Below are 22,459 nucleotides of genomic sequence, written 5' to 3'. Positions count from 1 at the left end.
TTAAATGTCATCTCTTTGGCAAAATCATTGCTGAAGTTCCAGGAATGCACAACAAGTATTAGTTATTCTATCTAATGCGTATCACATTGAATTTGTTTTACAGTAAGAAGTTACAAATCAAGCAAGCGAATCGCAGGAATGCAGGGGGAGATACCGGTCGGAATAAGAAGAATACAGAACCTTTCTTTTCTCAAGATGAAAAACATGCACTAGTTATCACAGGTGGCTGGCTGGTAAGTATGGGCAGCACAAATCCATTGTTTTCTGAAAATTATTTGTACGTTGGTTGTCAATAATGATAGTTTGTCAGTATGGTTCTGATTGTTTTGCTTTTTTACCCCCAAGTGACTATATCGCACCCATGTCTTTATGAGGCGGGGCAGCCTAAAGATGCAATCTGAGTGAACCACTTAGCTCAAGGGCACAATAGCTGTGCCCCACCCGAGATTAGAACCCGCAACCTCCCCGTTACGAGGCGCTGTCCCAACACTACCCACTGCTCCACACGGCTGCCCTATGGCAAAATGGCTGGCACGAGCATGGCTCTCAATGCGGTCTGATCTCTAACGCCGGTGGGCCGGGGTGGGTTTTGCGCAGAATGAAATCCTGTACGAGAAGAAGAAGAAGAGGAGGAGGCTGAGGCTGAAGCTGCGCAGGAATGGGGGCCGGGCGTCGGCCCCCTCCGAAGACGGCCTCCCCATCAGCGAGCAGGAGAAGGAGCAGCGGCAGATCGACTTCGTGGACATGGCCTGCGAGTGCAGCGCCGTGATCTGCTGCAGGGTCACGCCCAAGCAGAAGGCCAACGTGGTCAGCCTCATCAAGAAGTACAAGAAGGCCGTGACGCTGTCCATTGGAGACGGCGCCAACGACGTGAACATGATCAAAAGTAGGAGTCGAGGCCCGTCTGATGATGCCGCCTTTCATGCAAACTACTAGAATAAAGCAGCTTTAACACTATGGGATTTGAACCTGTACTGGTCTATTAACATATTTAGGGGTTAGATTAATAAGATGATTTTGGAAAGCACAGGGAGTTGTCCTCCTGCTTAGATCTGAACCGGGAGGTATCCCAAGTGGTCAACAGATATTGTACCATTCTGTCTGTCAGTGGAAAAACATTCTGGAAGCCATTCTCTACAGTCTTCCACCCCTCTCTCGCTGCGCTTTAAAAAAAATAAATAATAATAATAAAAAAATAATAATAATAATAATAATAATTGCTTAGACTTATATAGTGCTTTTCTGGACACTCCACTCAAAGCGCTTTACAGGTAAGGGGGACTCCCCTCCACCACCACCAATGTGCAGCATCCACCTGGATGATGCGACGGCAGCCATAGTGCGCCAGAACACTCACCACACATCAGCTGTCAGTGGGGAGGAGAGCGGAGTAATGTAGCCAATTCATAGAGGGGGATTATTAGGAGGCCATGATTGGTAAGGGCCAATTGGAAATTTGGCCAGGACACTATTGTCCCCTCTCGACCGGCCAGCGTCTTCAGATTCCGTTCTGGCGCAGCAGGAAAAAGCCGGGTGTCTTTGTGCGAAGTGCCCCCTGACTCCCTGCCCCTCTCGCGCAGCGGCCGACATCGGCGTGGGGATCAGCGGACAGGAGGGGATGCAGGCGGTCATGTCCAGCGACTACGCCTTCGGGCAGTTCCGCTTCCTGCAGAGGCTGCTCCTGGTGCACGGCCGCTGGTCCTACATCCGGATGTGCAAGTTCCTGCGCTTCTTCTTCTACAAGAACTTCGCCTTCACGCTGGTCCACTTCTGGTACTCCTTCTTCAGCGGCTATTCCTCTCAGGTGAGGAAGCCTCTAAGGCTTGGATTGGCCAACAGTGTTCCACTGGATTCACTTCAGTCTATGTTGATGAACCACTTATTGCTAAGAACTTGTGGCAACGTCGTTTTATTTGATTCTCAGTGGAAGATTTCTACAGTTCTAATAAACAGCATAAAGCGCTTGATCGCCATTATATTCACATGAGGCGTGCTTATTAAAAATATTTTACCAGGGCCCTTCTGCTGACAGATAAGCAGGATGAGCAATTATGAGTAAATACACTCATACCCCGGTATCCAAACCTAATTAGTTCCTGAACATCTGTTTGGAAGGCGGGCGATCTTAAACCGGAAATAAAAATTCCATTATTTCTTCTGGGGACATTTCCACCGCGTTCCAAACCGCAGACAAGTTCACTCAAAAACCACCCTAAACATACAGACCATTATAGCAAGCTTAGTGAACAACACAGTTCTACTCAAATAAGCCAACCATAGCTGTAAAATAATGAATTAAATCATATTTACATTTTTCATTCTTTTGTAATAGATCGCTATCCAAAGCGATCGGCTTGAACGATGTGCATTGTCGTCGATTATTACACTACAGAATCTTTTTCTCTTCCTTAAGACCCCATGATGAACAGCAACTAAAAAAACAAACCCCCAAAAAACACTTTGAAAATGAGAGCACAAACTTTTGCTGTGATCGATAACAAAACACTGCTGCATCGTGGCGTCCTCACCCCACAATGCCTTGCGCATGCGCAGAAACAAAGCTGTTCAGTGGAGCTGGACTCAGATGTTTGCAGAAGGTTCTCGGCCAAAATTGTTGACTTTCGAACGTCAAAATTTCGTTCTTATAACGAATTACAATTCTTCAGGTTCAGATTAGTGAAAATTCGTATAATGAACGTTCTTATACAGGAGTATAATAAAGGAAAATAAAGGCTGAATTCTGAGGAAGACTGACTCTGTAATGAAATGATAAACTTGTATTTCGGAAGACTGACATGCTTGATGTGTATATATATTTCCCCCATCTTATTTTTCTCAGGTTGCCTATGAGGACTGGTTCATTACGCTGTATAATGTTTTGTACAGTAGTCTTCCAGTTCTGCTTGTGGGTTTACTCGATCAGGTGTGTTCCGTATGCATGAAATAATCTAAATTATTTGTCTTTTACTTAAATTGTAAAAATTCTCAGTTCTGTATGTCACTCAATTCACTAGTAGAAGTCTGCCCTGTTCATTTTTTACATTTATTATCTTCACTTTTTGTTCTATTCTCTATATATCACTGTCACTCTATTCCTCAGTTTTATATATGTTTAACTCTTCTGCTGTATCAAGCTTTTATACGACGCCTTTCAAGGAAAGGTTCACAAAGTATACATTACAACCCATTCAAATCCAATCGAATCCAATAGTGTATGTATAGAGCTTAAACATAAGAAGATAAAAATAGAAGCAGATAAATGTTTGCAAATTTAATCAACTTTTGCACAGAAGTGCAATGAGACTTCCATACATAATGATGTGTGTCCAGTATGTGAGTGTGCTGATAACTGACATTTTTCTGTTTTTGTTTTTAAGGATGTTAATGACAAACTGAGCATGCGGTTTCCGAAACTCTATTTGCCGGGAAAAGAGGGAGCACTGTTCAATTACACGAACTTCTTCATCAGTTTATTCCACGGCATATTTACCTCGCTGATCATCTTCTTCATACCATACGGTGCGTTTCTACAAACCATGGGGCAGGATGGAGAAGCACCTTCTGACTACCAGTCGTTTGCAGTGGTGACTGCCTCCTCTCTGGTCATCACTGTCAATCTGCAGGTACCTTCCACATCACCAGCTCCTAGGTGTCTCCCCTTTTAGCTGAGACAAATTCACAAAGTGGTTTGAAACGTATTGGTGTTGTAGGCATGGTTCTTTGGCTTAATATAAAATCGTAGATGGAAGGGTCTCTGGTTCTGGTTAACCACTCTGTGCCAGAGGTCAGTTACAAGACCTCTTGCTTCAATTAAAGTAATAAAATTTCACCAGTTTATATTAGAAATGATGAATGTGGAATGAAAACGGTAGCACATGTGAAATGTTACAAACCAGACGGGCCCCATTTGGCCCATCTAGCCCCCTTCTCAGTTAATTTCAAGGGTCTCATCCTCTTGTTTCTTGAATGAAAACCAGGGTATTGGCTTCAACTGCATGGCTGAGTGGCTTGTTCTTGACTCCCACAACCCTTTGGGTAGAGACGTGCCTCCTTTTTTTCTTGGTCTTAAATGTACTTCCGCATCGTTTCCACTTGTGCCCTCCATTTCTTGTTTCATTAGCATTAGCGAAGTAGCAATAGCCTGGTTATTGTTATTTCCATTAACCTAAAATTCTAGACTTCACCAGAGTACGAGGGGCGTTGGCCCCGAGCAGTGGGTTATGATTTGTGGCACTCTATCCTCTCTCCCTACGCCACTGGTGTCTCTGGGTGTCTGTCTCTGCCCCCTGTGGCTCAGCATGAGCTCCCCCTGGGGAAATACACACAATGAGGGTACTAGTGTGTCTGATACAGCTAAAAATGAAACCTGTTATGCCCCAAAGCTCTGGATATCAGTCACCTTCCCTAAACTCCTTCAAATCCACTCAAAACCTTCTTCTTTGGAAGGGCCTTTACTTAACTGGTTCTGTTCTTTATCCCTCTGCTCCTACTGTATTCAGTTCCCCCATCTACTGTCTCCTCTCATTGTGCGTATCCTGTGCATTTTTCTTTGTTGTCGCTTTGTAAAGCCACCTTTAAAGGTGCTATATAAAATAAAGTTTATTATAATCACCTCAATTCTTACTCATAAAAGTGGAGCTTGAGGAACCTGAGGGAAGCTGTTGGCCAGCCTGCAGTTTGATGTGATTCCAGCAGGTGGCAGGAGAACTTCCTGTCACTGCACTGTAAACGGCATTGAAGCTATTCCTTAAGATGCCTGGTCTTCAGAAGAGATGGAAAATATATCCAGAGTAACTTTTTATCTGATGTTTGTACATCTCTTGGTTTTCCTCCCTTCTCAGATATCCCTTGACACATCCTACTGGACCTTTGTGAATTGCTTTGCGGTACTTGGCAGTATAGCAATTTATTTTGGAATAATGTTTGACATTCACAGCGCTGGAATCCATGTGATCTTGCCCTCAGCATTCACGTTCACAGGTTAGTGGAGATCAAGAAAAAGCACGCCGCCCAGCTCCTTATTTTGGCAGGTCAAAACTATAGTACATCATTTTCGGATACGGTAATCAGGAAAGCACTGGCTTTTAATAATGGTATTACTTTCTGCTTTTTGTTGTAAGTCACCGTGATGTAGCTGCTCAGGGCTTCACAGGCGTCCTAAAATAGGTTGTCCTTCTTGAAAGGACAAAATACGGATATCGATGGCAAATAGGAAGCAACCACCAAGGAGAATCCGCAAAGGTCAAGAAATTACAATGCAAAAACCGTTCAGAGAACCAGATTTCTGTTTAAAATAGACTAGTTCATTTTTCCACAAATTTATTCCGTCATCCTGAGGTGGGGGATATTACTGTGGGAAGATATGAATCCTTCCCTTTGCCGGTTCAATTCCACGCTTTTTTATCTCAGGAGTGGCCTCCAACGCCCTCAGACAGCCTTACCTGTGGCTGACCATCATTCTGACCGTTGGAATCAGCCTCCTGCCCGTGATCTGCATTCAGTTTCTCTGCAAGACCATCTGGCCCTCGGAGGGTGATAAAGTGAGTGCGCAGTTTGAACTTGTGTATCGTCTAGGTCCCGAGATTAACAACACAAACTATCGGCGTATATTTTTACTAGTGTGTACAGAAAATGGCAACCACAAATATGCCATTATTTGGTTTTCTTTTTTTGAAATGGGTGAGGTTTCATAGAATGGGCTCCACAACTATACTTAAACAACTGCATTTATGTTTGTAAGTAATTTGTATTTATATATTGCATGATGTGCTATACCAGCAAAGTCTAAGATGTTCTTTCTGCTTAACAGTCTAGACATTTGTATCATGAGATTAATATGACAAGTACAATGTTTTTTTTGTTGGGTAATCCATGCATACTTTTGATCACATGAGGACAAAAACGTACTCTGTTCTCATCCCAGTGTCATCAAGTGACCATACCTGTAGGTATTGGGACATATTCACTTTAAGCACAACTCAAGAGTGTAAAACACGGTGTGTGGTTCAAGATCCCTTTGACGCAGACTTCACGAAAACTGTAACCCTTTGGGTTCACCAAACTGAAACGCTTTGCCAAGTTTTTCTTCATTTTGTTGTAGAATCCATGCTCAAGTGGATTTAAATCTAGAGATCCGGAGACTGGATTTACCCAGCCTAAGATCTATTTTTTTCCCCTGTTGAGCTCCTTGATGACATTGCCTGTACGTTTTGAGTCCTTGTCATACCGCATGGTGAAATGCTGTCCACTACGTATTTCACTGCGTTCTTCTACACAAATAGTAAAAAAAAAGTTCAAGAAACAACAGGGGAAAAAAAGAAAGTCATCTGCACTCATTAGTTGCAATACAGTTGACACAGTCATCAATAAAGACTAGGGAGTCCATTCCCTGCTATTATCTAAAGTGTTAGTCCAAAGTAGCATTAGTAAAGTGGTCAACACTTATACATAAACAGTATAAGTACAGACTACTCAGTCTCGATTGTCTCGAATCTAATGGCCAGTATTTCTTTGGACTCTGCTACGTCTGTTAAACCTCGGGGATGGCACTGCCTGACCCTGGACTAGCTACACTAGGTATGTCATGGCTTTAGTATGAGAAGAAAGCACGTCGATTTTTTTTTAAAAAAAACCCAACAACTTACAAGTTTGCAGCCAGCATGCGCCGCTGTAGTTTCTTGGTCAATGGTCCGAGAGTGACCCCCCCCTGCTCTTCTCCCCCACCAGGTGCAGAGGAGCCGAAAGAAGTACGAGGCAGAGATTGCCCCGGCTGTGAGGCCCATACCTTTCCAACGGGGCACGACCCGCCGGTCCACCTATGCCTTCTCTCACTCGCGGGGGTACGCCGACCTCATCGCCTCCGGCCGCAGCATCCGCAAGCGGACGGTGGCCCGGAGAGCGCCGCCCGGCCGCATTCAGGAGATGCCACACGCCGAGTCCGGCTGAGGGCTGGGCGGCCGCAGCAGCGGGACGTTCACACAGCCGGGAATTGCATAGAGGAGACGATATTTTTATAACGGAGCGTTATCTATTTTTCTCAGGACTTGTCTTTTTTTTTTTCTTCTTTTCCTGCCCCCCACGCACTCCCGCCACTGCCTCAGCCTGAAGACTTAATACCTTCTCTCACGGCTTCAGTCCCAGATATGTCGTCGGGTCTACTGGTTTCTTGTTGTTTTTTTTTTGTTTCCTGGCGGTTCAATTTTTATCCAGCCGCGCGTTGACGAGCCTTTGGATTTCTAAGGTGGAAGGATTTAAAGGTCATAAAAGCCCCTCGGTCCTCTTTTTAACAGGCGGGTGGAGAAACACGATGTAGCTACAGGGACGTGGTTTCTTTCTAAGGGTGCAGTTTTTTGTTTTTGAAACTTGTCGGTTATTTCTGTTAAAGATCGCATCACCTCAACCCGAAACTTAATGGGAAACGACAGCTGGCACTTGCTGGCTTCTGGACTTTTCTTCACAGTTGATTCTTTTCCAGGGTGTCTGTTTCGCTGTAGTCTTTTGACTTCTGCTGTCAGTTCTCTGTGTAGTTGGACGTTTTGTACAGCCATTGCTCTGAACCAGGTCATCTAAGTTTACATCGCCCCAAAATAATTTATATAGTAGGAAGTCTAAAACGCCGCCTGTTTTGTAAACCATTGTGATTGAAAGTGTCATTTTTCAAATGCCTTAAATGTAATGAGAGGTTATACAGCTATATGATTTCCATCTTACGCCTAGTGTCTTACGGTATCTTTTTTTTCTTCCCTTCTCAATCGGTGATATTGTCTACATTTTCAAACCATACATTTAGCAGAAGAAAAAAAAAGTGCATTGCAGTGGAAGGAGATATGTTTAAATTGAAGCACTTACCTGTGGCATGGACAGTTTAGATGTGCGTTGGGAATTTAATGTTTTCAACTTAAAACATGGCTCTGCAGCTGATGACCAAAATCAATCTCAAACAACTGTGCTTCCTCATAGTCCCAATCCAGTGTCATGTATGTAAAACAGAACATATGTAGTTTTAATACATAAATAATAAAACATTTTTTCTGTGCATTTTAAACTTTTTTTTACTTTTCCTTAAACCTTAGAATTCTCTCATTACTGGGTTTATGAGCTTGGTAAAATTTTTTAAAATATTTTTACCCCCAAAATATTCGTAATATTCTTCTGTATGTAAATGTGAAATGTACTTTGTAAAATTATTGAGAGAGCCTTAATAAAAAGAGAGATGCCTACCTCACTACTTTCTTCAGTTTCTTGAGTGGGCAGATAAAACAACAGTCATCTAATTGGCAACCAATCACACGTGTCGTTTAAGTGCTCAATCAGACATGGTGGCTTGCATGAGGCGTATAGTAATAATAATAATAATTATTATTATTATTAATTGCTTACACTTATATAGTGCTTTTTCTGGACACTCCACTCAAAGCGCTTTACAGGTAATGGGGACTCCCCTCCACCACCACCAATGTGCAGCCCCACCTGGATGATGCGACGGCAGCCATAGTGCGCCAGAACGCTCACCACACATCAGCTATCAGTGGGGAGGAGAGTAGAGTAATGAAGCCAATTCATAGAGGGGGATTATTAGGAGGCCATGATTGATAAAGGCCGATGGGGAAATTTGTCCAGGATGCCGGGGTTACACCCCTACTCTTTTCGAGAAACACCCTGGGATTTTTAATGACCACAGAGAGTCAGGACCTCGGTTTTACGTCTCATCCGAAGGATGGCGCCTGTTTACAGTATAGTGTCCCCGTCACTATACTGGGCCATTAGGACCCACATGAGCCGCAGGGTGAGCGCCCCCTGCTGGCCCTACTAACGGCTCTTCCAGCAGCAACCTTAGTTTTTCCCAGGAGGTCTCCCATCCAGGTACTGACCAGGCTCACACCTGCTTAACTTCAGTGGGTTAGTACTGATCTTTCAGTTTTGGGGTTGTATGATATACTGTATTTTCTTTGTTAATTCAGCCGTCCTATGGGTATCTTCCTGGTAATAGCATATTGCTTTGCTTCAGTCTGTACACCAGCTTTCACTTCCAGTGAGACAGAAGGTCAGAATTTCGGAAGGAATGACACAAGACAAAGCTCTTCTGACTCCTTTGCGTCTTTGGTTTCCAGCTGCTAACTGATCTCAGAAAGTCATCCAGCTGATTAGAGAAGGCTCCATTTTTGTCATCTTCAATGACTTTGCGGAGCAGTTGATACCCAACACTTGTGACTGAAAACGAACAGGTAATTAATAATGACAGAGAATTCCTTACCCTTATATTGAGCTGTTCACTTCACTTCACCCAAACAGCTTCGCAGGTAACGGGGACTCCCCTCCACTACCAATGCGCACCTCCACTTGGATGACGTGATGGCCGCCAGAGTGGACCAGTATGCTCACTCCCACCAGCTGAAGCCAGTTAGGAGGCTTTGCTGGTGAAGGCCAGTGGGAAATTCAGCCAGGAGACTGGGGTAACACCCATACCATTTTCAAAAAACGCCCTGGGATTTTTAATGACCACAGAGAGTCAGGACCTCGGTTTTACATCCCATCTGAAGGATGGCGTCTTTCTACAGTATAGTGTTCCCGTCACTATACTGGGGCATCAGGACCCACGCAGACTTCAGGGTGAGCGCCCCCTACTGGTCCCTCTAACACTTCTTTCAGTAGCGATTTGGATGACGGGCAAGATGAATGTGGGAGCCTTAAGGTGGTTTTCAAACTGGAAAATGCTAATTCAGTTGAATACTTTATTCCCGTTCAATACAATGACAATAGGCAATTCAAAACTTTCTGGGGATTTCTCCTAATGCAGCCCAGATATAAACAATGAAAACCCATAAAACTCTTACACATATGGAGTATGTTATTTCATCAGTCCGAGGTCTGCTCCACTTATACTTGCATTCACTCTCATCTAATCCTTGAAACATCCATGATCTACATATTGAGGTGCCTAATGTCCTCTAGATCGGTGCTGTTTCAGAACCAATCAGTACGACAAGTTGCTCTGAAACCTCTTCACCGAAGGGAGAAGTTTAAAAAAGGATCTGGCAGGATAGAGGGGGTCTGTGGGATACATTCCTCTATCCTCCTGGGTTAAGCGGTCAGTGATGGAATACGCTGTTGGATCTTTCTCACACCTGTCATTTCCCACAGCCTCCAGTTGTGCTGCAGCGGTGGTGCTGCCGTCTTTGTAGGCTTTGTATGTTCCATGCCTGCCCTTACTGTTGGCAACCGCATGCTGTTCTGGTTGAGCAGAGGGGCGGGCTGGTGCTTGGGCTCCTATTCGTAGTCACACACAACTGCTGGTTTTCACTTCTGCAGAGCTGAAGTACCTAAGCAAAGCCTTAACTGAACGAAGAGTTTTGGAGTATTTGCCAGGATTCTTCCTACCGAAATGTGTGGGATTTTGTTTTGCTTCTGAAACGCAGAAAAGGCAACCACCAACGTGTTTAAGCAAATGAAAGAGTTTAGTTTTTATTCTATTAACAAGTCAATTAAGGGGTCCAATTGTCTAACTGAGAGCTGAGCTACAACACACCCCAGCAGGTGAGTAGTCCTCCAGGACCAGGACTGGAAAACCCCCGGTGATTCATGAAAACACAGACCTACAGCATTAGCAATGTCCAGCCTTAGTCCCTGGAGCTTTCCCCCAGAGTGCTGTCCACTCAGACTGACACAAAGCACAGTGCCTGGCTTCAACCTCAAGAGCTTTGGAGAGCTACCCCGAGAGATACTGAATCAGACTGGCACAGATACAGAACAATGACCTTTGGGAGCCCCACGCAGAAGAATTCACAAGTTTGCATATTTGCCTAGTTAATTTACACTTTGCTGGTACACTTATCTCCCTGTTACAGCCTGTACCTATCTGCCCTAGGAGCAGTTGCAATCAATATATTATGCATAGGCATAGGTTTGTCGGTTAAAATTTAAACATCTGAGTGGACTGGGATAAGATTGGTCAATAAAAGTTTTACAGAAACAGACATGGTAACCGCCTTTGCAGTCATAGACAGTGAATACGCTCAAGGCATAACCTCAGTATGAGTCCTCTTCATATTAATATTATTAACCCTTCTGAGTTAGTGTTCGGTATGATTCGAGTCTTTAAAAATGAATGTATTTCAATTTCATGTAGTTCAATTTTGATTAAAAAGAGGCAGAGAAGAAAATAGAGACCTTGTAAACGAAAAATCGTTCTCATCTGACTTATCTGGTTAGATCAAATATGATCATCCTTCATCCATCGATAATCACTAACCGTACATGGCTGTGTTCGCCTACCAAGATACACCCCCAGTTTGTTCTGTTCATTTGCACACTCTCTTTGTATTCTTCATACTGAATGGCAAACACCTGTCTACGTATGTCTCTTTACGTACAACAGACACTAAACATGTATAATTACAGCATGTCGTGAGATTCATTACAAAAAAACACAAAACAATTACGTAGTCCACCACATCAAACATGGCCGTCCATCCGCTCCGCTTCGACTTTTCAGCAGTTCTACTTTACGGCAACGTGTCCTCGTAAAGCTGTAGACAAATCAGCTGACTGGAGAGTAATTTCCGACGGTGATAAACACGAGAAATAGAACTGACTTTGTTGGTTTCTCTAAAAACACTACAAATCCTGTCAAAGACAGGATATGCGCCACTAGAATTGTTGTCTCTGACTGGTGAGTAATTTCGTTTGTTGGGCGAAGAACTCGGCAAGAAGAAATGTGTCAATTCAGGTTTATTATGAGGGAAAGCACAGATAATATGGGCTTTAATTAATTAACATTGAAAGTGTAGCGGGGTGCCTTTTATGGACTGCGGTTATGTGTGAACGTGTAGCGACTACATTTTATTCTTTATGAACAAATATTCAGAAGCGGTGGAAGAATGGACAGCTTTGACATTTATCAAGTTGGTGTTTAAATGGTCACAAAAAACACGTAAGATGTGTGAAGGACGTTAGGAGAAACTGAACAAGTTACTATCAGGTGATGCTGTCTTACCGTTTTCCATTTATCATGTACATGTGAATAAAGTAGTTTACTGAGATATTTTTAAAGGAGAGAAAGTGTAATATTTCCTACGTGGTACTGTATTGCAGCTAATTTAATCCTAGTTTAAATTGTCTAGTTTTTATTATTTGCATTTAAGATTTTGCTGGTCTTTTGCAAACAAAATCTAAGCTAAGACTTTTACATGAAACATATAATGCAGGGGTAGCTGCAGTCTAGGTAGACGTGCCGAAAACCACGTTACGTTGTTATTATTTACTTTAACGTGATCTGTGGCATACAGAAGGTGAAATCTGGCTCCCCAGACAGCAAATAGACACCAGACAAACGTACCTCTGTTCCAGGCCATTGATGCAAACTGCCTATATACAGCCTACGTACCAAAGATAGTTCTAAATGTAAGAGTATAATTTACGATTGGATAGCTTGCTTTTATTTGCCTGCTAAGAAAGCATTTGCTATCTAGGTCTAGGATGGAAAGCGTGCGTAAATTACACTTTCTCCATAAGAATGTAATTCTCGCTGCCGCACTGTAGTAGGCAAATAAGACTGATTTTAGCATCCCCAACTTTAACACGCTGCGGGCGAAGTACTGCGTTGCTTTTTCAACTGCTTAGAATCGGCTTGGTCATGCTTTGATCTTTAGCCAGATAAACTAATCTGCATCCTTTGCATATGTGGATATTTCAAGATTCAAATATAGCATGAAGGCATCCTCAAGGGCGAGAATCGCATTTTACAGCATAGAAAGGATCAGGAGAGAGAGATTGCAAATGAAACGCGAGACGTTTTACTTCGAAGCATGATACTTAATTAGTGTCTTCTTTGACCAACGTGTTTGCAGAGAACATTCGGTGTTGTCCGCCTTCCAAGACCGACAGCTTTGGACCAGAACAGATGACCTCTCTGTCTGGGGTCCTCTTATCACTGGGGGGGACTAGTCCTAGTCTCACATCCATTCTTTGTGTTGTTGTCCTGGAGCTGTAAAGCATGGACATAGGAGATAAAGGGAGCCATTTAGTAATAATATAATTGCTCACACTTATATAGCGCTTTTCTGGACATTCCACTCAAAGGGCTTTACAGGTAATGGGGACTCCTCTCCACTACCACAAATGTGCAGCATCCACCTGGATGATGCGACGGCAGCCATAGTGCGCCAGAACGCTCACCACACACCAGCTGTCAGTGGGGAGGTGAGCAGAGTGATGAAGCCAATTCATAGAGGGGTATTATTAGGAGGCCATGATTGGTAAGGGCCAATGGGAAATTTGGCCAGGACGCTGGGATTACACCCCTCCTCTTTTCGAGAAACACCCTGGGATTTTTAATGACCACAGAGAGTCAGGACCTCGGTTTTACGTCTCGTCCCCGTCGCTATACTGGGGCATTAGGACCCACATGGACCGCAGGGTGAGCGCCCCCTACTGGCCCCACTAACACCTCTTCCAGCAGCATACCGAAACCAAAATTATCCTGCAGCTAGGATCACACCTTCCCCCTTCTCTTAACGACAGACTGCTCTTCTTCTAAATTTTCTCCATTCATAGGAGGTTTCATTTCACACCTCTCTACACCTATTCTGACTTCACACCTCCTGACTGGCCTCTCTTTCTGTCCCTTGCTCCCGCCTCTCGCTCCTCCTCTCTCCCAGCCTTTGTTCTCCCGCTACATTACCTTTGCTTACTATCTTGTCTCTCTCACACCTGAAGAAGGCTCCACGGCCGAAATGTTGTTTTCTTTTTCTTTTCTTTTTTAGCATGGAAAAACTATTACTTGTTCCTTTGCAGCCTACGCATGGTGACGCAGCTCCCCACCTGAACTAATACTGTATCTGCATCTGCCTTTGCTTTCTGTGTCTAAACTTGAGAGTCTGAATTGGGATAAGGCCGTTTGGATGTGGCAGGAGACCTAGGTGTTTTTGTTTTGGTTTCCAGGGTGTATACAACTACTTGAGATGGCTGAAGTAGTTCAAGTAGGGAGCTGTGTCAGGAGCTGCAAAGGACCCAGTAAAGGTTTATTCCCCGATGAAAAGAGGAGTAACACCCGAAGAAGGCTCCACAGCCGAAACGTTGTTTTTCTTCTCTTTTCAGCATGGAATACACCTTTACTTGTTACTTTAGATGGCTGTTTAGGTAATTTCTTTTTATTTTTGTTTGCCTGATAATGCCGAGATCATCTTGTCCTCACGTTCAGTGAGACTGCACCAAGTGCTGCATGTAATGAAATTTGCATTCAGAAAAACTGTGCAAACCTGTCTGAACACGTTTTGTGACTGATTCCTAACTGACATTGCGAATTTCAGATCAATTCTTCATGTCCCCCTTTTTTCTTTCAGAGGGTTTTATTTTCCAGTGTCGCTCTGGGCCTGCTAACGTATTGATTATGCTAAAAGCCTGTGGATAGATTGGTGCCCGAGTTTGGTAATTGTGTAGTGTGGACGAGCAGTCAAAAGCAGACGTCCTGTGTGCCTCCTAAGCCTTATTTCTTTGTCCTGGGTGTTTGGGGAAAATCTAAACTGCATTCAGGATGACTTTTTCAATTTGCGAAAAGTTGAAGAAAATGTTTCAGAAGCTTCGTAAGTCTTCTGTGAAACAACTTGAGGCACCAAGGTAAGGTACATATGTTTAGGTTTTTCTCATGACCCTGAAAACACGTTTGTGCTTAGTTCTACAGCCCCGAGTTTGTGCAAGCATATGTTAAACTGAGAGAGAGCACTCTGGCTCGCCTAATTTTGTCACACTTTAGTATTTTTTTAACTGTATTATTGCTCCATTTTTACTTTTAATTTGGTGTATTTTAAGTGATATAATGTGTGTAGCTGATTACGCTTTGTATTTAGATTATATGACAGACTGATTTTGGATAGTGGGTGCAGGCTGTATTTTGTCAGTCCGAACAACAGCAGTACGACGAAAGATTCAGTAGAAATTTGCTGTGCCTGTTAAATGTATTATTCTAGTAAATACATAATTATATTGCTTGTCAGTTGCTCAAGCCTTGGCCTAATCAGAACTCAGATTAGGTTTTATTATATTGTACTTGTGATTCTTTTTTATTTACTTTTATTGGCTCATCTTTGAAGTCAAATAGCTTTTTATTAGAAGCGAAACTCTTTTATTTATGAAAGGAGATCAGATCCTTTACTTCTGCAGGACTGCTGAATACCCCATTGTGGGCTCTGGGTGGGGACAATAATCCTACTGTCATGAAGCTTTGTGTGCAGGTATAGAACAGGTAAAAGAACAGAAGAATGCAGTAAATAGGCTGTTTGGAATAGAAATAGATGTGTAAACAGTGAAAACAGATTGTTACACTGCAGTTTCAGATGCAAAAGCAATTGAACAGCATGACTGTTTCTAGCTTCCTCTTCTATGGGGACACTGCATTAGTCAAAGTTTACAGGACTTAAGCATGGGCAGACACAACGGAGAAAATGAGGAAGACCACACTTCAGGAAGTATTTTAATTCTGGATGGATGATGATGCACTACTAACAGGGCAGATCTGCTTTTTACTTTTGATACTGCCACAGGACAAGCTCTGAGAAGTAACAAAAAACAAAAGTTAGTTCACTGCAGACAATATTGACAGCCTAAATACATGAATAGAAATTAACTGTTAAATCTTGTTTGTCATGAATGATATCGGTGTCTGTATTCTAGCAATTGCATGGTTCAAACAAAACAGGTTTTGTGATTCAATTATCAGTTCTGCTTTATTAATTTTTCTTGTTGTTTTTAAAGTAATGACAACATGTTATCATTAACAATAACAGAAACAACATGGAACCACTTTGTCCAGTAAAAAGTAGAATTTTGGAACTGTTATGAAGCCCTTTTTAGAGGAAGATTACACTTTCTTTAATGAGTAATGCATAACTGATTTGTCGATTTGAATTAGCCCATATATTTTTCTCACAGACGGTCAAGTGTACTGTCACTCTACAAAAGCACTGGTTTCCTTTTGATGTTGTATTTCAATGAATTATGCTCTCCCTTTCTCAAGAAAATATCTAAGCACTTCAGAGCTGTAATAGAGCATAAAGGCAGCTAGTTCTGTTTCTAACCATAAATATTTCTTATTATCAGTCTAATTCCTTTGAAATGGTCATTTTAAAACTGTTTACATACTAAACTACCAAGGAGCAAAAAGATGTTTTTATCCCGAGGTTATCAAAATTCCATGCAAGTTGTATCAGTTCAATGCTGTGAAAACAGTAGCCTGATTGTGTGATAAGAGGCAAATCAATAGGTGGGTTACATAACTTTGTAGTGCAGATAGTGTTTTTTTTGTAAGTGAATGTAATGAAGGAGTATTTGTGTTTGTATGCTTATTCCATTGAAGTAAGACAAAATGCCAGTGAGATAATGGATTATCAATAGAGCAACAATAATCCCACCGGCTGGTGGAATTTGGAAAAAAAAAAGCATTTTATTAATACAGACCGACCGTAGTAAAATATCTCTGCCCTATGTACTGTTAGGTTCTTTTATCTTGTTTCAGAAGAAAGGCAATCTAAAGTATTTCATTTCTGATTAAAACTGAAAAAGCCTTTGGTTTACTTTCAGACAGGAAAGGAAAAATGCCCTTCTTTTGTGTAACTTGAGGCAGCATTGTTTTCTGTGTTCTAGACAGCTGGGTTGCGGTGTTTCACTTGGGAGCAGAGGGGCAGTCTGTTAATTAGTCTTTATTTTATAAAGCAACTTTTAGATTAAAAAATGTTCGTAAAAACAAAAGCTGGCAGCGGTGGGGCCCTGGGTTCAGTTCCAGATAACAGGTACTATCGGGGTGGAGTTCGCATGTTCTCCCCAGGTGTGTGTGGCTTTCCTCCAGCTGCTCTGTTTTTTCCCCATAGTCCAAAGATATACTGCTAGGTTAACTAGCTTCTGGGACAATTGGTCCTGGTGTCAGTGTGTGTGTGTTTCTGTCTGCGTATAACCTGTGATGGACTGGTGCCCCATCCAGGGTGTGTCCCGACGTGCGCCTGTTGCTTGCCAGGACAGTCTCCAGCTCCCCCATGACCTTCTACTTGGGAAAAACCACTTAGAAGATGAATGTATGGTGGAACAATGTCTTATGTTATGACTTAAAACAAATGCATAAAACCACGCAAATCTAGGTTAAAAAAATACGAGCTGCAGAACTGTGCACATACTGACGTTTAGCTCCAGCAGGGAGGACAGGACAGTAATCCAGTCTGGGCATGGCAAAAGCAAATGCTGGTTTCTCCCCAGCAGGCATTCACAGTACAGGACAGAGCTGTGAAATTTCCCTCACCTCCTCTTGTGGTGATGATGTGAGCATGCGTCGCTGAGCATGATGTCAAAGCAAGATCGAAAATGACTCCCTGGTGTTTTATTTTGCCACAGCTCCCTCAGTGGCAATGGTTGGATTTTGGGGGTGGTTTTATCTGATGCCTAACATCGGCAGTACGAGTTGTGCACTTGGTGGTAGCCACTTCAAAGTCAGATTTAGATTGCAAGTGAAGCAGAATATTTTCAACCCAGAGATAAAAATGTACCTCAATTCATCTAAGAATATGGCCAAGTATAGAGCCAGAGGGAGCTCCAGTGGAGACCTGCCTGCTAATATGTCTGACCCCCCCCACCGTAGAGACGATCCCATAAAGGTAAGACTCTCACCAAGTGCAGCCTTGTAGAACCAGAGATGTCAAGTAATCCTCCACACAGCTCGCAGTGTCCACTGGCCTCTCAAGGCCAGACATAGCGACCAATCTGCTCTGTGGTTTCCATCTGCTGCTAACGGGTTAGTGCTGTCGTAACCGCATCGAGGAAGCATGCCTAATGTATTTCCTGAACTTTATTCTCCTGGAAAAGACGGTTCATGTTTCTGTACAGATCAAAGGCTGAAAGTTAAATCTATGGGGTGGACAGCGTCTGGTCTTGTGTAGTAAGTGTGCAGAATCGTCTTTATCGATTGCCTAATACATGTCCGCTTCCCTGAAGAGCATCAATTGTTCTGATTGGTCATGCGTGAGTGAGTACAGTTCCTGTCAGTCCAGCCACAGAGACAAACGGGCGAGTCTGATGTTAATGAAATTGTCGTCTGTTGACGGCACATAGTCTCATATCAGAAAGGTGTGCTGTTCACAGCTGTTGCTCAATGGATTATTGAAATCTTGCCTGTCCCCATGAAACATCAGTGTGGATTAAGGGATTTAGGGAATTCAGCAGGGTTTCTCATCACCAGGATTTTTAACAGAAGGGATTCATAGGCTGTCAGGCACTCTTTGAACACTGCTTCTATACAGTCAGCTTCTTGAGGCTTACTTCAATGTGTTTGTCAAGGGTTCTAAATAGTTTTCTATCAGAAATACCACAAGTAAAGGATAAGATCCCATATGCCCACAGATATGAACGTTTCTACCAAACTGTTCATAGAAGAGACAACTGAGGTTTTTTTAAATGTCCTATTTTGCAGTTTTTGGTGAATAAATTTGGTCGGAGTGTTTACGTATGTTTTTTTTCTTCTCTCATAGCAAAAACACAAGCTTGGCAACATTCACTATGTGTTTTTGTAATAGCTCATCCCACTAAGCCCCCTTACCTATATCTGATTAATCTTCATGAGTGCCTCCTTATTAATGTAAATGCTGTGGAGCAACAGTGAAAACACAGCAGAACAGGTTCATAACACTAGAATATTTTTTTGTGGGACAGTTACAAGCACTGTGCTGTAGCTTTGTTAATATCAAAACAGCACATTTTTAAGATTAAGGAGGGATCCATGTTTATTTTAGCCAATTACTATAAGTTACACTTCTTTAACATAGAGTCATTGCATTTGTACTTTAATTATCATATGCAGTGGGTACACCACTCCCTTCAAAATGTTCACCTTTTATTGCCCTAAAACCCAGAAAGATGACCAATAAAACCATACTTTTTCCAGTTTTATTTACAAATTGTACCTTGCAACATCCAAGCTAAAAAAGAAAGCAAATTTCTGGAAAAAAAATTAAAAAGTAGAATAACTGGGTTGGATAAGAGAATACCCCCTGAATTAATACTTGGTGGAAGCACCTTTTGCTTGAATTACAGCTTTGTGTCTGTTTGGATAGATCTCTGCCAGCTTTGCACACCTAGAGGGAGGAATATTTGCCCATTCCTCCTTAAAGAATTGTTGTAATTACACAACAGGACAACACAGTCACCTCTGTGCTTTACTGTAGGAATGGTGTTCTTTGGAATGTAAGATGTATTGGGTTTTGGCCAGACGTATAGATTTGGATTCTGGCCAAAATTCGATTTCGGTCTCATCTGACCACAGCACCTTTTGCCTCTTGGCCACAGAATCTTTAAGGTGCTTTTTAGGAAAACATAAAGGAGGCTTGATGGCTTCTTGCCACCCTCCCATACGGGCCAGATTCGTGGAGCGCTTGTGATATTGTTGTCACATGCACACATGCTCTCCTGCCCACTGTGAGCTGGTGTGTGGTGAGCGTTCTGGCGCACTATGGCTGCTGTCATCATCATGTTTTTTTGCCAGCAGCCATATCACCCTGCAACTCACAACTGGCAGCCCACTGAAGCTCAGCAGGTGTGAGCCTGACCAGTATCTAGCTGGGAGACGTCCTGGGAAAGCTAAGGCTGCTGTTGGAAGAGGTGTTAGTGAGGCCAGCAGGGGGGCCCTCACCCTGCGGTCCATGTGGGTCCTAATGTCCCAGTATGGTGACGGGGACACTATACTGTAAAAAGGTGCCTTCCTTCGGATGAGACGTAAAACAGAGGTCCCCGACTCTCTGTGGTCATTAAAAATCCCGGGGTGTTTCTCGAAAAGAGTAAGGGTGTAACCCCGGTGTCCTGACCAAATTTCCTATTGGCCCTTATCAATCATGGCCTCCTAATAATCCCCATCTATGAATTGGCTTCATCACTCTGCTCTCCTCCCCACTGATAGCTGATGTGTGGTGAGTGTACTAGCACACTATGGCTGCCGTCGCATCATCCAGGTAGGGCTACACATTGGTGGTGGAGGGGAGTCCCCATGACCTGTAAAGCACTTTGAGTGCATATGTACAGAAAAGTGCGATGTAAGTGTTTGGACTGTTTATTTTTTTATTATTATAATTATTATTATTGAAACATATCCTTGTCTTCCCAGGCCTAGAGAGAACATGGCAGGAAACAGCCTGGTGCTCCCGATCGTTCTGTGGGGCCGCCACGCCCCCACGCACTGCATCTCCAGCCTGCTGGTCATGGATGACCTGTCCACCATTGTCACCGGCTGCCACGATGGGCAGATCTGCCTCTGGGACCTGACCGCTGAGCTGGAAGTGAGTCTGCCGTGTTTCAGGACATCGCAGTCAGGGGTTTTCAAACTCGGTTATAGGGTCTGTTTCAATAATGCAATTAACAGTAGGAGGCACTGTTGTTAAGTGAATGACAGGAGTGCAGCTGGATTATATGACACACAGCAAAATCACGTAGTGAAAAGCATTGATAATGTCAGCCCAGAGGCCGTCAGAATGAAGTGAAAGAAGAACCAGAGAAGGCAGGAGGGAACTATGTGGAACTGCGTTTAAAACTGAGAGCAGTAGGCACTTCTTTATGCAGAGACGTGGGAGTGTGGAACAAAATTACCCAGCCGTGTTGTCCAAGACTTGGCTTTTTTTAATGATACAGCTAGATAAGATCCCTATTTCAATTAGCTACTGATTACAGCACAGGCTAATTGGGTCGAATGGTCTACTCTCATTTGTGCCCATTCTTATTAACATCTTACTTGGTTTCCAGAATGCACCTTTCATCCTCAACACTCTCCAAAGCCGTGTGCTGCATTTCTTTTCTGTTGCCAAATCACACAGCCTTAGAGTCAATAACTCATTTTAGTAGTTGTAGGGAAATGTAAGTGTAGGCGAATGTCCTCTTTAATTCAGAACAGTGTTTTACCCTCATCTTGCGTGCCCACAGATCACTCCGAGAGCCCTGCTGTTTGGCCACATGGCTTCCATCACATGTCTGTCCAAGGCCAGCTCAGGCAGTGACAAGCAGTACATTGTTAGTGCCTCTGAGAGTGGGTGAGTACGAGCAGCCTCCCATGAAGATCCAAGATGTCACCTGGTTAGCCAGAGATCATAACAGCTCTTGCATTTCCAAACTATTTCCTCCGGTTTTGTCCTTTTAAATAAGGACTTTTAGTCAGCAGTTCCTCAGATGTATTGCATTCAAAAGATGAGGGCAACAACCTTCCTTTTTTTGTCACAGTCAGCTCTGTAACTGAATTACTTGGCACTCACTTGGGTTGATTAGGCACTGATTTTATTTAGCTTCCAAGCCTTACTGCTAAACCTTAATTCTGATCTCACCCTTCACCTCAGCTCATCTACTTCCCCTGCCTAAAACAAACCCTCACAACTTAATCCTATCAGATAAAGATCACCTTGAAGTTAAGGAGATAAGGAGTTGAGGAGTGTGTTATATGAACTGCATGGGTTGTGCCTGTGTATCAAGGTAAAAACATTCATTTGGAATGCTTTTGTCTTGTAATTGTTGATGAATTGCTTAAACACCAGGTCTGGCCTTCATTTGTGAAGGATTGAAGAGGGTTTCCCTGCTGCCATCTTGTAGTTGTGCCTGAACGCAACTGTGGAAAGACTGTGAGAAGACAATAATCTTCGCCTATTGCCTCTTGGCCTCTTGTCTTGCTTAGAAAATGCCATGTGCAAGAAACTGTGTCTTTGTGCTCCTCTGTCTCCATGCAGGGAGATGTGCCTGTGGGATGTCAGTGATGGGAGGTGCATCGAGTTTACGAAGCTGGCCTGTGCCCACACTGGAATACAGGTAAAGATCATGGGAACACCTGCGTCTTCTTTGTGAAGGGCAGATTCAGCTCATTCGGCTAAAGTGGAAAATCTTTGATGGAGATTTACCCGAAGAGCAGTTTTCCCAAAGTCGATTCAGTCCACTTATTATTTAGTAGTTTTCAGTTGTGGGTGCATTGTCTGGTAAGTGGTTTGGTAAACGGATTGTAAACTGATCTTTTATCTAAAACAAAATTGAATGATGGTGTCCTCCAATACAGAAAGCACATCACTGTGTTACTCCCCTGCGATAGTAATTTTATGAGCAGTCTATCAGATGATAAGTGAATGATGAAAATGAGATGAAAATGACATCGCACATCGTCACTTAATCAAGCTGGCTGTTGTATGTTGAGCCACAGTCAGTTTGAAGGAGATTCCTAATGGGTTGATTGTGCACCGCATGTCTAATCGGTTTCTTTTTGCGCTTTCTAGTTTTATCAGTTCACCATTGGTACCCAGCGGGAGGGAAGACTCCTGTGTATCGGGCATTATCCGGAAATCCTTGTCATGGATGCCACCAGCCTGGAGGTCCTCTACTCCTTGGTGTCCAAGATAGCTCCCGACTGGATTAGCTCGATGAGCATTATCCGTTCTCATCGGACACAGGGTGAGTCGTAGTCTCCTACTGG

The 22,459-nt window shown here is 43.1% G+C and overlaps 2 protein-coding genes across 7 annotated transcripts in view; both read left to right on the top strand.

The window, feature by feature from the left end:
- Nucleotides 1-8,224, top strand: part of atp8b1 (ATPase phospholipid transporting 8B1) — a 53,168-nt gene extending 44,944 nt beyond the window's left edge. For all 3 annotated transcript variants that reach the window (XM_088630385.1, XM_088630383.1, XM_088630382.1), the window contains exons 21-28: nt 104-233; nt 598-886; nt 1,581-1,804; nt 2,840-2,923; nt 3,378-3,623; nt 4,842-4,980; nt 5,410-5,540; nt 6,727-8,224. In XM_088630385.1, the coding sequence (XP_088486511.1) occupies nt 104-233; nt 598-886; nt 1,581-1,804; nt 2,840-2,923; nt 3,378-3,623; nt 4,842-4,980; nt 5,410-5,540; nt 6,727-6,945 (1,462 nt within the window). In that variant the 3' untranslated portion in view covers nt 6,946-8,224. The remainder of the gene's footprint in view (nt 1-103; nt 234-597; nt 887-1,580; nt 1,805-2,839; nt 2,924-3,377; nt 3,624-4,841; nt 4,981-5,409; nt 5,541-6,726) is intronic.
- Nucleotides 8,225-11,511: 3,287 nt separating this feature from the next.
- Nucleotides 11,512-22,459, top strand: part of wdr7 (WD repeat domain 7) — a 210,150-nt gene continuing 199,202 nt past the window's right edge. For all 4 annotated transcript variants that reach the window (XM_088630381.1, XM_088630380.1, XM_088630379.1 and 1 more), the window contains exons 1-5: nt 11,512-11,668; nt 20,129-20,300; nt 20,938-21,044; nt 21,729-21,807; nt 22,263-22,437. In XM_088630381.1, the coding sequence (XP_088486507.1) occupies nt 20,142-20,300; nt 20,938-21,044; nt 21,729-21,807; nt 22,263-22,437 (520 nt within the window). In that variant the 5' untranslated portion in view covers nt 11,512-11,668; nt 20,129-20,141. The remainder of the gene's footprint in view (nt 11,669-20,128; nt 20,301-20,937; nt 21,045-21,728; nt 21,808-22,262; nt 22,438-22,459) is intronic.

Source organism: Lepisosteus platostomus, chromosome 4 (genome assembly GCF_059453375.1).
Source record: "Lepisosteus platostomus isolate fLepPlt1 chromosome 4, fLepPlt1.hap1, whole genome shotgun sequence".
Lineage (NCBI taxonomy): Eukaryota > Metazoa > Chordata > Actinopteri > Semionotiformes > Lepisosteidae > Lepisosteus > Lepisosteus platostomus.
Note: the sequence above shows the minus strand (reverse complement) of the source record. Positions and strands in the feature narration are given on the sequence as shown.